This window comes from Cetorhinus maximus, unplaced genomic scaffold (genome assembly GCF_964194155.1).
Source record: "Cetorhinus maximus unplaced genomic scaffold, sCetMax3.hap1.1 HAP1_SCAFFOLD_182, whole genome shotgun sequence".
Classification (NCBI taxonomy): Eukaryota; Metazoa; Chordata; class Chondrichthyes; order Lamniformes; family Cetorhinidae; genus Cetorhinus; species Cetorhinus maximus.
Window position 1 is genome coordinate 677,289 of NW_027596163.1, and position 14,114 is coordinate 691,402.

The 14,114-nt window shown below is 42.4% G+C and overlaps 1 protein-coding gene across 3 annotated transcripts in view; it reads left to right on the forward strand.

Annotated features, from left to right (window-relative positions):
- Positions 1 to 14,114, forward strand: part of LOC144672973 (rab GTPase-activating protein 1-like) — a 442,218-nt gene that overhangs the window by 369,780 nt on the left and 58,324 nt on the right. For all 3 annotated transcript variants that reach the window (XM_078534975.1, XM_078534977.1, XM_078534976.1), the window contains exon 18: positions 261 to 302. In XM_078534975.1, the coding sequence (XP_078391101.1) occupies positions 261 to 302 (42 nt within the window). The remainder of the gene's footprint in view (positions 1 to 260; positions 303 to 14,114) is intronic.

Sequence of the window (14,114 nt, forward strand, 5' to 3'; positions counted from 1 at the left end):
CCTCGCAAAAGTTTGTGCTATAGTAATAATGATGTGTCTGTAAATGTTATCCGTGTCTTGTGACTCTCGAATGTCTGAAGATTATCATATGTGGCTCTAAGGCTGAGAAAGTTTGTGCTATAGGAATAGAGATAGTGGAAGAAATGTGTCCTTAACTGGCTATGTACAAAAAAAAGGGCTAGGGCTGGAGCTCTATGTAATTTTTAGAGAATGCAGAGTGATCTAGGAATATTAACACTGGCTCCTCTTTGTTTCTTCAGGGACTCGGCATCATTTTCAATGTGGCATTGGCACTATTGAAGGTAAGGTGGAGAAATGGAATGAAGCACCAACTTTGTTTTAAATTATGTTGGATTTCTCATTCTTCATCCAAGCCAAATCTGTAAGCTATTCACTTGAAAAATCTCCTGTTAGCTGTGATGTGAAGTCTATAACCCGCCTGTTATAAATAGGGATTGTCACACCCTCAAGACTACACAAAAGAAATTCCGAGAAGAGAACCTTGTTATTGATACTATTAACATTGTCGGGGTGAAGGCTGATGATTTACCCCAATTTGCTGTTCCTTGACCAAACCTGCTATTTGTGTGCTCAGCGCGATTTTGTTTTTCAACATTTTATCTTTTAATGGGAAATTTTCTTTCTGGCAGTCAACAAATTTGGCTGTTAATCTGTGCCATTTATGACAGTAGAAACATAAGTAACAGGGCTGTCCGTATCTCGGGAGAAGACCCTCCATTTCCCGCATTGTTGACTGGTTTCATCCAGCAGCTGCATCATTGGTGCCATCCCTGAGAACACTTGCCATGGCTTTCTTCCTCTCCAGTCTACCAATCCTGGGCTACCAATTGGTTATTCCCTCCCATCTGTATCAGTAATTATCTTGAGGTTATTCATATTTGTCATATTACACTCTAATTTCACAGATCAGTTGAATACTTTGTTGCTCAGAGATACTGCTAATAAGTTCTGTCCATTCTGCTTTGCTGCATCACTTTCAGCTTTTTGATTAACTTCTATATTTATTTATTACATACATACTGCTACTTATTGGCACCTTGGTAACAAGGCATCCACATAATTTCCCCATCCAGGCTATTGCAACACGACTATCATAGCCCTTAATGCAATAAAGCTTGTTGGAGACATCAACCCAAGTGTACTCTGCTGTTTGTCTAAAAGTTTCTAGAACAAAGCAGTCCGCTTGATCAGCACTCCACCTTAATCATTCACTCCCTCCATCAGTACCACACAGTAGCAGCAGTGTGTACCATCTACAAGATGCACTGTAGCAACTTGCCAGTGCTCCTTCAACAGCACCTTCCAAACCCTCCACCACCTAGAAGGACAGGGGCAGCAGATACATGGGAACACCACCACTTAGAAGTTCCCCTCCCAGCCACTCACCATCCTGGCTTGGAAATATATCGCTGTTCCTTCACTGTCACTGGGTCAAAATTCTGGGACTCCTTTCCTAACAGCACTTTGGGTGTACCTACACCACACAGTCTGCAGTGGTTCAAGTAGGTTCACCACCACCTTCTCGAGGGCAATTACAGATGGGCCATTGACAGGTCAGCGGGCACACAGCTGATTTTGCTGCGCCCACGGCCAAGCAGAAAATTTAAGTGGGGCGTGGTGACGTCGGGAGTTCCACTCGACGTCACCGGGCGTCATTTTATGCGTTGGCAAGCAGGTGCGCGCGCGCGCACCCCCCCCCCCCCCCCCCCCCAGCTCGCTGACAGGAAGATCCTGCCCCATGTGTATTCACTTTATACATGCAACATCAAATTTATCTAGTATGGACAAAAAAAAAATCATGTCACACTTTTCTCACTGACTCAAATAAGCAATTTATGTTCAATGTTCGACAGGAGAAATTGGGGCTGCTGTTCTTTGAGCAGATTAGATAGAGCTGTTTAAAATCATGAAGGATTTAGATCATCAAAATAAAGAGAAACTGTTTCCAGTGACTGAAGAGTTGACAATTCGAGGGTCCAGGTTAGGGTGATTGGCAAAAGAACCTGAGGCAACATGAGGGAAAACAGGAATGCACTTGCCTGATGGAGTGGTGGATACCGAATCATTCATAACCTTCAAAAGGGAATTAATAATTGAAGGAGGACGAAATTGCAGGGCTACAGAGAAAGAATTGACAAGGACTTAATGGGTTGGATGGCCTCTTCCTGTGCTGTACAATTTTACCATTCTGTGATCAGAAGAATGGAATTAGACTAGGTGGAATGTTAAAGAGAATAGGGAGAGATCAGTAGAGTGGGATTAAACTGAGTTACTACAGGGTTGGGATGGAAGCCAGAGAGTGGAGTTAGACTTGATAGGTTAATAAAGGGTCTGGGATGAGCAGGGAAATGGGATTAGACTGGTTGAGCTATTTAAAGGGTATGGGGAATGATTCAGAGAGTGGGATTGGCTAGTTGGGATATTGAAAGTTATTGTGGGTGAGCACGAGAATGGGATTTGAAAGAGCAGCAGTAGAAAAATGGGACAAAACTAAGTGGAATATTAAAAAGCTAGGGAGTGTGCATAAGATTTGAATTAGGTTATGTAGGATATTGAAAGGTATGGGGTAGCAAGAAAATGGGATTGGACTTGGGACGGAGGGAACATGAGAGTTAGATTAGACTAGGTGAGTCATTGAAGGTTATGTTCTCACTAGAGCGACGGAGATGGAGGGGCGACTTGATAGAAGTTTACAAAATTATGAGTGGCATGGACAGGGTAGATAGCCAGAAGCTTTTTCCCAGGGTGGAAGAGTCAATTACTAGGGGAAATAGATTTAAGGTGAGAGGAGAAAACTTTAAAGGAGATATGCGGGGCAAGTTTTTTACGCAGAGGGTTGTGTGTGTCTGGAATTCACTGCCAGAGGAGGTGGTGGAAGCAGGTACGATAGTGGTGTTTAAGAGGCAGCTTGACAAATACATGAATAGGATGGGAATAGAGGGATACGGACCCCTGAAGTGCAAAATGTTTTAGTTTGACAGGCAATATGATCGGTGCAGGCTTGGAGGGCTGAAGGGCCTGTTCCTGTGCTGTACTTTTCTTTGTTCTTTGTTTGTTATGTTCTTATGAGGAGTGAGCATGGGAGTGGGATATTAAAGGGAGTGAATGGGAGGATGGGTTTGGGCTGTGTGGGATGTTAAAGGGTTATGGAGACTGAACAGGAGTGTGAGATTAGACTAAGTGGGATATTAAAAAAATGAGGATAGAGCAGGAGATTATTAGACTGGGTAGGATATTATGTGGTATTGGGCATAAGCAGGGCAGAGGGATTAACATGGACAGGGTATCGAGCTTGCTGCATCATTCAATATGATCACGGCTGATCTTCTCCCTCAAACCTACTTGCATTACCCCTGTACCCCTTAATTACCTTAAAGTTCAAAAATATATTGACCTCTGTCTTGAATATCCTCATGGACAGAGTATCTACAACTCTGGAGTAGAGAATTTAAAGATCCACAACCTTTTGAGTGGAAAAAAAAATTCTCCTCATCTCTGTCCTAAGTGGCTGACCCCTTCTACTGAGACATTGATGCCCTGTTCTAGATTCTCCAGCTAGGGGAAACACCCTCACAGCATCTACCCGGTCAAGCCCTTTAATGTTATGTTTCAATGAGGTCACCTCTCATTTTTCTAAACTCCAGGGAACATAAGCCCGTTTACTCGATCTCTTCTCATCAGACAATCCCTTCATCCCAGGAATCAGTCTCATGAACATTAAATGCACTCCCTATAAGGCTGGCATATCCTTCCTTAACTAAGGATACTAAAACAGTGAACATAGACCAGGTGTAGTCTCAGCAAGCCTCTGTACAATTACAGTAAGACTTCTTTACTCTTAGTCCAATTGCTTTGTAGTAACAGCAAACATACCATTTGCTTTCGGAATTGCTTGCTGTGCCTGCATATGAACTTTCTGTGATTCATGTACAAGGATACCCAGGTCCCTCTGAATATTAACATTTCCCAGTCATTCACCATTTAAAAATTGTGCTTTTCTATTTTTCACCCCAGAATGGATAATTTCCCATGTACCCATATGACACTTCATCTGCCCACTCACTCAACTTGTCGATATCCCTTTTCAGCCTCTTTGTATCCTCCTCACAACTTCCTTTCCCACTTAACTTTTTATATTATCAGCAAACTCAGAGGAGGGGATTGAGTGTAATGTACTAAGTCATTAGTATAAATTACCAGTAGCTGAGGCCCAAGCACTAATCCTTGCACTACCCAGCTAATTACAGCCTGCCATCCTGAAAGTGACCAGTTTAATCCCAGTCTGTTTTTAATCCATTAGCTAATTCTCAATCCATGCTAATACGTTATCCCTAATCACCTGAATCTCTTGTATGGTACCTTTTATCAAATGCTTTATGGAAATCCAAATAAACTACATTCACTGGTTCCCCACTATCTCCCCTACTAATTATAATCTCAAAAAGCTCGTTGTCAAGCATGATTACACTCTCATAAATCTGTTGACTCTGCCTAGTCACCTTGTGTTTCTCTAAGTTCTCTGTTACCATGTCCCTTATAGATTCCAGCATTTCCCCTGATATTGATGTCAGGCTAACTGGCCTCCAGATCCCTATTTACTCTGCCTCTCCTTTCTTGAGTAGTGGTTAGTGAACAGGAGAATGGGCTTAAAGTGTTTGGGATATCACAGGGTATAGGGAGTGAGTAGGAGAGTGGGATTAGACTAGGTGGGATATTAAAGGGCATGGGAGGGAGTAGGAGGGAGTGGTATTGGACTGAATAGAATATTAAAGGGAATGAATGGGGAGAGATCAGGAGAGTGAGGTTGAATTGGGTGGGATAATGCCGGGTATGGGGAGCGATATTTAAAGATATGAGAAGTGAGCAGGGAACTAGGGTTAGACTAGATAGGACAAGAAAGGGTATGGAGAGAGATCAAATTAGATAGGATATTAAAGGGAATGAGGAGAGATCACAGAAGTGGGAGTAGTTTAAGCGAGATATTAAAAAGAATGGAGAGCGAGCAACAGAGTGGGATTAGACTGGGTCAGATATTGAAAGGTTTGGAGTGAGCAGGTAAATGGGATTAGACTGGGTCAGATATTGAAAGGTTTGGAGTAAGCAGGTAAATGGGATTAGACTGGGTCAGATATGGAAAGGTTTGGAGTGAGCAGGTAAATGGGGATTAGACTGGATTATTAAAAAATTGAGGTTAGCTAGGTGGGATATTAAAGGGTATGGGGAGTAAGCAGGATTGTGGCATTATACTAAAGGATATCTGCTAGGGAGCTAGCAGAAGAGTGGTAATGGACTAGATGGAAAATTAATGGGAGTGAGCAAGAGAGGCATTGGGCAGTGTGCAGGAGAGAGGGATTAGACTGGACAGGATATTGAAGGGTCTGTAGTGCACAGGAAAGTAGTGTTAGACTCAGTGGGATATTCAAGTTTATTATAAGAAAGCTGGGCTTTGGTATCATGCCAACATATGCCAAGAAACCAAACAAATCCTTAATTCAATCCTTCCTTCATCAAGGAATTGCTTGGGTTTTTACCTGGCAATGTGGGTAGAAGGAAGAATGATGTTTGACTTAGTTCCAGAAGCTGCTTTATATTTAATCCAGCTGGAATCAAAGGTAAATTAATTTTATTAATGCTTGGTTAGGTTACCCTCAAGCTCAAAACTCTTCGAAAATCATCCAGGAAGACGCCAAGCCACAGGTCATACACTAGGTCACGTCTACAAGTTAATGTTGAGTACATGAACACCTAGTATTTCTATCTGCATCAGTGTAATCAGAGTTATCTAGTGGTTGAGCAGCGCATTACTTCAAAAAACGTCTGGCTAAGGTTACACAGACAGTCAGTGCTGAATATTAACTACAGCAGTGACCAGATTCTAAGGCTGTATATTGGGTATCCTAAAAGAAATTTCCTTCATAGCTGACACGTTTACAGTTTTGTATAGCCAGTCTACAAAATAGTTCAAGTCTACATGTGACTGATAATGTTCAAATCTTACATGACCTTGATCCTTACAAGTGGCCTGGTTGAACCCATACCCTCTCCAAGACAGCAGGTGTTATCATCTGGAGTGTTGAATCGATGAGCCATTTTTGCTGCAGAATTATCCATGACTATTTTGGCTTCCAACTGAGTCCACCACACGCACACACCTGAACTGGCTTCACTCTCACTCACTTCAGATACTTATAAAGTTAAGCAACAGTTTTCGGTGCCAACACTTGACTGGCAAATGTTGTGAGATGGTCCTTCTGCCTTGGACTCTAAGCGTGGGACTTGGTTAGTAGAGAGACTATAGACAGCCTCTGATATCTGCTTACCACTTGTTATTAGTATCACATCTAAATAGGTTACAGAGTAGACAAGTTGCTCCTAGGCATGATTACAAACCCTCTCAAGAGAGAGTCTAACACATGACTGATGTCAGTGGTACTACATCATCTTTGTCATACATCAGCATATCCCATGTGTTAATCCCTTATACTACACTACAGACTGACAAGCTAACTCGGTATTTTATTCATCCAAATACACTGTACCCATAAAGGTTCCTTTCTGCATCTACTAGGTAAAGATTGTTGCAGAAGAAAGATACTAATTGAACTAACAGAGAGCCAGCTACTTCCATAAAAACTGAGAGGCACAGCTTATTCTCTTCTGAAAAATATTATTATTGACGATTGATTGTCTGACCAGCCTGAGGAGCGTGGAGCCCTCTATTTTTATACCTTAATTTTCAGTGGAGCACTCCCTACATTCACTTAACCGATTATGATGGTACTGGTGCCAGAAGATCTCATTCTCCGATGCCCCATCTTCTGTCAATCCGCCTGATAAGTGTGGGGCCCTATGGCTCTCACTGAATCACTGGAGCATGGCTTTCCCCCTAGTGACCACCTCCATATCCACCTTGAGTTTCTTCCACATAAGTGGAGAAAGGTTACATCATGATGTTTCATTAGGAGTGACCTAAGTGGTTGGTGGTAATAGCTTCGCAAGCTAGTAAGGGATGCATGCAATCTACACAGATCTTCCTGATGCAATTAACATAGCAGTTCTATATTTCCTTCAGAAACACAGTAAATGATGTTATGATGCATTAAATCAGGGCAGGGTCAGAACACTTGAGGATTTCACTAAAGGTGGATGTAGAGAGAATATTTCTACTTGTAGCTAAGTCCAGAACAAGAGGTTATAATAGGGACAAACAAATGAAATAAATAAAAAGGTAATTACTGTACAGAGTGGTGAGAATCTAGAACTCATTGACATAGTGATTGAAGCAAGTAGCCTTAAGACTGTTGCAATCTCGGCATCATGAAGCAAAATAACTAAATTTACCAAATGACCTCCCCAAATTAAGAAATTTCCTTTTTTATTCAATCATGGGATGTGGGCTTCATTGGCTGGGCCAGCATTTATTGCCCATCCCTAGTTGCCCTTGAGAAGGTGGTGTTGAGCTGCCTTCTTGAACCGCTGCAGTCCATGTGGTGTAGGTACACCCACAGTGCTGTTGGGGAGGGAGTGCCAGGATTTTGACTCAACGACAGTGAAGGAACGGCGATATATTTCCAAGTCAGGATTTCACTTTTTGTAACTTCAGCACAAATCAGAACCTACGTGAATTAAACATGAATTAACAGACAAACGACACTTCAAATAAAAAAGTTGATTTCACTTTAAAAGGTCAATATAACAAAGATAGGTCTTACACAACCATGAGCACCTGCATCACCCTTCGCACACGTGGCACCACATGCAGTTCCAAAATTTGGCCTCTGATATGTAGGATCTCTCACTTTCCAGCTCAATTGATTCAGTCTCGAGTCGCGTTCACCTGCGGCTGTATTCCATCTGAGGTCCCCGTAAATGACTTACCCCAATGAGGCACACGTATGTGAACCCTCTCTCACTTGGGTCACATCAGTTCTGATGGTTTAGCTTTCCAGAGTTCCTTTTCAACTGACCAACCAAAAATACCCGATTCATGATCTGCTCTTCTGATACAAACTCTCAGCTCTCTCGCATGCCTGAGTTATTCGCACTGCTTTTAGGATTTGGTCTCTTTCAGCTGTTATATCCAGGGTCGCTAGGTCATATAGACCAGTATTTCCTATTATTCAAGAAAATTACAATTGATCCCTTTATGATTGATGGAAACTCTTTTCAAACATTTTTCAAAACAATTCCCCAAATACTTTAAAGTAACTACAAATTTTCCTTACTTTTACTGCTTCCGGGTCAAAGGTCATCGCAACTGGCATAGACCAGTTCAGCTGAATGTTCACCAAAATGATACCAGGGCTAAAAGGACTAAATTGAGGACAAGTTACATAAATTCGGTTCATATTCCTTGAATATACAAGATTAAGGATGATCTGATTGAGGTGTTTAAGATGATTAAATGATTTAATAGAGTAGATGGAGAGAAACTATTTCCTATGGTGGCAGAGCCCAAAAGAAGGGAGTATAAGCTTAAAATTAAAGCTAGGCTGTTAGCAGGAAGCATTTCTTCACACAAAAGGCAGTGGAAATCTGGTACATGCTCTCCCAATAAACTGTTGAGACTAGGGATCAAATTAAAATTTCAAAACTAAGTGATAGATTTTTGTTGGGTAAGGGTATTAAGGGCTACAGAACCAAGATGTATAGATGGAGTTAAGATATAAAACAGCCATGATCTGATAGAATGCTGGAATCGGGTTCAGGGGCTGAATGGCCTCTTCCTCTTGTTATGAATGGCTTGTTTCTGTGCCATAGATTCTGTAATCTCCTTTGCCCTTGAGTATCTCCTTTCTAAAGACTGGAATTTTGACCAAAGTTTTTTTTTTCAGTGTGATTGATCTGTGATTTCTTATTTTTTTAAATTCATTTAAGGGATGTGGGCATCACTGGCTAGGCCAGCATTTATTTCCCATCCCGAATTGACCTTGTTCAGAGGCAATTAAGAGTCAATCACATTGCTGTGGGTCTGGAGTCACATGTAGGCCAGACCAGGTAAGGATGGCGGATTTCCCTCCCTAAAGGGCATTAGTGAACCAGATGGGTTTTTACAACAAACGTTTCATGGTCATCATTAGACTTTTAATTCCAGCTTTTTATTGAATTCAAATTCCACCCAGGAATTTGGCAGGTTTTGAACCCAGGTCCCCAGAACATTATCCTGGGTCTCTGGATTACTAGTCCAGCGACAATATCGCAACTATGCCATCGCCTCCCCAATTATTTGGATAAATGCATCGAGGCTACAGGTTTGACACAGGCCTGCAACATCTGATCTACGTTCTTTCCACTAGGAGATTGGAACCAGTAAATTTACCCAATAAGTTGCGTGGACAACCGGACAAACACCTTTAAACTACACAATTCATGACATGAATGGGTCTTTTTCTGGTTGGCAGGATGTGACAAGAGGTGTGCACAGAATCAGTGCTGGGGACTCAACATTTTTCAGTTTATATAAATGACTTGGATGAAGGGACCGAAGGAATGGTGGCTAAATTTGCTGACGACACAAAGATAGGTAGGAAAGTAAATTGTGAAGAGGACGTAAGGCGGCTACAAAGTGACATAGGTAGGTTAAGTGAGTGGGCAAAGATCTGGCAAATGGAGTATAACATGGGCAAATGTGAAATTGTCCATTTTGGCAGGAAGAATAGAAGAGAAGCATATTATCTAAATGGCGAGGGATTGCAGAGCTCTGAGATCCAGAGGGATCTGGGTGTCCTAGTGCATGAATCACAAAAGACTAGTATGCAGTACGACGAGTAATTAGGAAAGCTAATGGAATGTTATCATTTATTGTGAGGGGAATTGATTACAAAAGTAGGGAGGTTATGCTTCAGTTGTACAGGACATTGGTGAGACCACATCTGGATTACTCTGTACAGTACTGGCCTCCTTATTTAAGGAAAGATGTAAATGCATTAGAAGCAGTTCAGAGAAGGTTTACTAGACTAATAACAGGAATGGGCAGGTTGCCTTATGAGGAAAGGTTGGACAGGTTAGGTTTGTATCCGCTGGAGTTTAGAATAGTAAGAGGCGACTTGATCGAAACCTTAAAGATCTTGAGGGGCCTTGACAGAGTGGATGTGGAGATGATGTTTCCTCTTGTAGGAGAATCTAGAACTAGAGGCCACTGTTTAAAAACAAGGGGTTGCTCATTTAAGACAGATGAGGAGAATTTTTTTTCTGAGGGTCGTGAGTCTTTGGAACTCTTTTCCTCAAAAGGTGGTGGAAGCAGAGTCTTTGAATCTTTTTAAGGCAGAGCTAGATAGATTCTTGATTAACAAGGGGTGAAAGTTTATTGGGGGTAGGCAGGAATGTGGGGTTGAGGTTACAATCAGATCAGCCATGATCTTGTTGAATGGCGGAGCAGGCTCGAGGGGCCGAGTGGCCTACTCCTGCTTCTCATTCATATGTTTTGTAGGAACAGCATTCTCCATTCCCTTATCCTTCCACCAGCCTTTCTGCGTTTTAGGAGCCTGAGATTTCCTGTTTCTTGTTTCCTGTCACTCCTTAACTTGTGCTGTCTTTAATTGTCTCTTGCCCTTTCAGTGACACGCAATCATAGATGCAGGGTATTGGGTCCATGCTCGGGTGCATAAGGTGGAACTCTTTACATAAACTTGTTTCTTCCCTACCCACCTAATTGACTCCTGATGCATAGCTTCTATATCCAGTTCCCTGCACCTCTGGTTCCTTGGCCAGTCCCTGCTCTCCCGAATTTACCTGTCCCTCATTTGGGTAGAACGTGCAATCCAGCAGACCCTTAGGTGTCTCAACCTCTGCAACTCTACCTCGTGATATGTCCTTTTATACAGTTCTAGTCAAGCATATCCTTTCATACAAAGAGTTTTTTTTACAAATCTCCAGATGGTTGTCAAGCAAAGTCATTGTTTTTTTTCTTGACTATCTTATCGGTCTCACCATTGTTCCTAAAGTTAGTGGTTTTACTGCTGTTTTCTCGGGACCGTTGTTCTGCTATCTTTCTGGAGTCTGACAGACAGATTGTAACTGTCTTGTGGTTTGAGGCGTCTAAGTTCAGTGATTGTGTTAAGCGAGTAATATTCCATTTTAAGTAAAAGCATTCAAGAATGATTCTTGATGTAGGATGGTTAATATGGCCAAGCAAGGTGTCAATTGTATGGTCAGCCCCAGTATTCTTACAGGCTCTCCACCTTGAGGGTGAAGAACAATTCCTGATCCCTCCCCTGTGTAATCAATTATGGTAATTTATATTCATACATTTGGCATTGCCGTGACATGGCTGTCCCACATGCTTAAGCCAACATATCAAGAAAGTAAAAACAATTCAATCACTGGCACTGTTACAAAGCACCTGGAGGCTATTTGATGTAATGGGCGCATTCCCACATTATAGATTATTTCCCACCACTTGATCCCTTAATCTTTCTTGTTGCTAAACTGCCTTGTTGTCCTGCTTCATATCTGCCAGGCACTGTGTGGATACCTGCATTTGGATCAGCTTTAGGGACAGTGAAAGAATTGAGTGCCAGCCCACATGGCCTCTGACTGCAGTGAAATGATGACCTGTTTCTCAGTTACATTGTGGATTTGGACCGGTATAGGATGTGGTCTTGCACCCATGTAATTTCATTAGGGGTCAGGCAGAAGGAAGGACTAATTATTTGGAACAGATCACACCTCCATGTGCAAAGTTTGGAGCACTAGTGGTAACGTGGTATCTACTCTTATTCTGATAAGCCGACTTTGTCCTTCTTCAATGATTGGTCACCCGAAAGGTACATTCTGGACCCTCTTCACCTATCCTGGACCCACACAGTGATACATTCTTTTGAAGCATATCGCAACACCAAATGATTCAATCATCATCCAAAGGATAAATTTAATCCCTTACAGGCACCTTCTCCTAATGCCCCCATTGACTCTGGACTGTAAACACTTCCATAGGTTTTCCATTATTATGTGGTATGGTCAATACTGGGAGCAGAGCCATCATTCCCTATGTGGTATTACAAAATTTCCTAACCATATCCATACCTACATGCTTAAGCTTGTTGTAATTCACTTCAGTCTAGCTATTAGCAGTAAGGGGCAGTCAAAGAGACAGGCGACTATGTCGGAATGAGACAGAGACTGAATGAGTAGCGAATTAGGTTCACATAGTAAGTTCTGGTAAGGCCTTTTCAAGTTTTAACTATAGATTAAGAATCAAGATCTGACATAGTAGTAACCTTCAAGTAAGTTAGCTTAGCTTGGTAAACAGAGAACTGCCTGGAGTGGCAGTTATCTGTGAATCACCTGAAAGCAATTGGTTCAAGTGGTGTTAGTTACCGTAGCAGGAAGCTAAACTAGCTAGAGGGTTTGGCAGGCTTTTCAAACTGCATGATCAGTAAGGGGTGCACGAGGAGACAGGCAACTACGCCATAGTGAGACGGAGACAGGGTGAATAGCGAATTAGGTTCACGTGGGAATTTGGTGCACAGGGAAGGAGGTGTTGTATACATAGGAGTTATTTTAAGTTAATTAAGTGAGTAATTAAATTAAGTTAGCTAAATAACATAAGTAACAATGGGAGGACAGGTCTTCTGCTGCAGCTGTGGAATATGGGAGCTTTTGGCCGCCAAGGCGATCCAGGACAAACACGTCTACAGAAAATGTAAGGAGCTAGAGGAATTTCAGATCAGGATTGTTGATCTGGAAGCCGAACTGTAGACACTGTGCAACATAAGGGAGGGGGAGAAATACCTGGACACCTTGCTCCATAAGAGGGTCATGCCTCTTAGAACAGGGTGGCCTGTTTTGGCCAGCAATGAGGGACAGGAGGATGTGACCATGAGTGAGGCAGGTAAAGGAACTGAGCAAACAGCAGTGGAGGCTCCTCAGACTTTGCAATTGTCGAACAGGTTTGAGGCGCTCACAACCTGTGTGGACGAAAGTGAGGTCTGCAAGGTGGATGAGCTAGCTGGCCATGGCACCATGGTACAGGAAGCCATTCAAGCAGGGTGAGCAAACAGGAATGTAGTAGTATTAGGGGTTAGTATAGTGAACGGGATTGACATTGTTCTCTGCAGCGAAGAGTGAGAGTCCAGAAGTCAGTGTTGCCTGCATGGTGCCAGGGTTCGGGACATCTGCTCAGGGCTGGAGAGGAATTTGCAGTTGGAGGGGGAGGATCCAGTTGTCATGGCCCATGTTGGTACCAAGGACATAGGCAGGTCAAGGAAGGAGGTTCTGCATAGCCAATATGAGAAACTAGGTACCAAATTAAGAAGCAGAACCTGAAAGCTAATAATCTCTGGATTATTACCTGAGCCACATGCAAATTGGCATAGAGTAAATAAGATTAGAGAGATGAATGCGTGCCTCAAAGACTGGTGTGGAAGAAGTGAGTTCCAGTTCATGGGGCACTGGCACCAGTAGTGGAGATAGTGGGAGCTGTACTGTTGGGCTGGTTTACACCTGAATCGTGCTGGGACGAATGTTCTTGCGAATCGCATAACTAGGGAAGTAGAGAGGGCTTTAAACTAAACAAAGGGGTGAGGGATCAAGCTTGGGTAGATATGGCAAATCAAGGGGTAGATTCAATGTGGGAGACCCTAATAGTTATATCTCTGTCCCTTCCTGCTAAACTATAAAACCTAAGAATACACCAATAGTCAATACTAGATGCTACAAAGGTAACAAAAAGTCAAAACTAAAGGCTCTCTACCTGAATGGACATAGCATTCATAATAAAGCGAACTAATTGATAGCGCACATTGAATTAAGTAAATACGATCTGATAGCCATTACGGAGATGTGGCTGCACAGTGACAAGGATTGGGTCCTGATTATTGAGCGATACATGATATTCAAGAAGAATAGGAAGCTAGGTAAAGGTGGAGGGCTAGAACTGTTGATCAAGGATGGCATTGGTACAATAGCTAGAGGTGACCTTGGTTCAGGAGATCAGTATGTAGAATCGGTTTGGGTGGAGATGAGGAATAGTAGGGGAAAGAAGTCACTAGTAAGAGTGGTCCACAGGCCCCCTAACAGTAACTACAATGTAGGACAAAGTATATAAGAAGAAATATTGGGTGCTTGTGATAAAGGGACAGCAATAATCATGG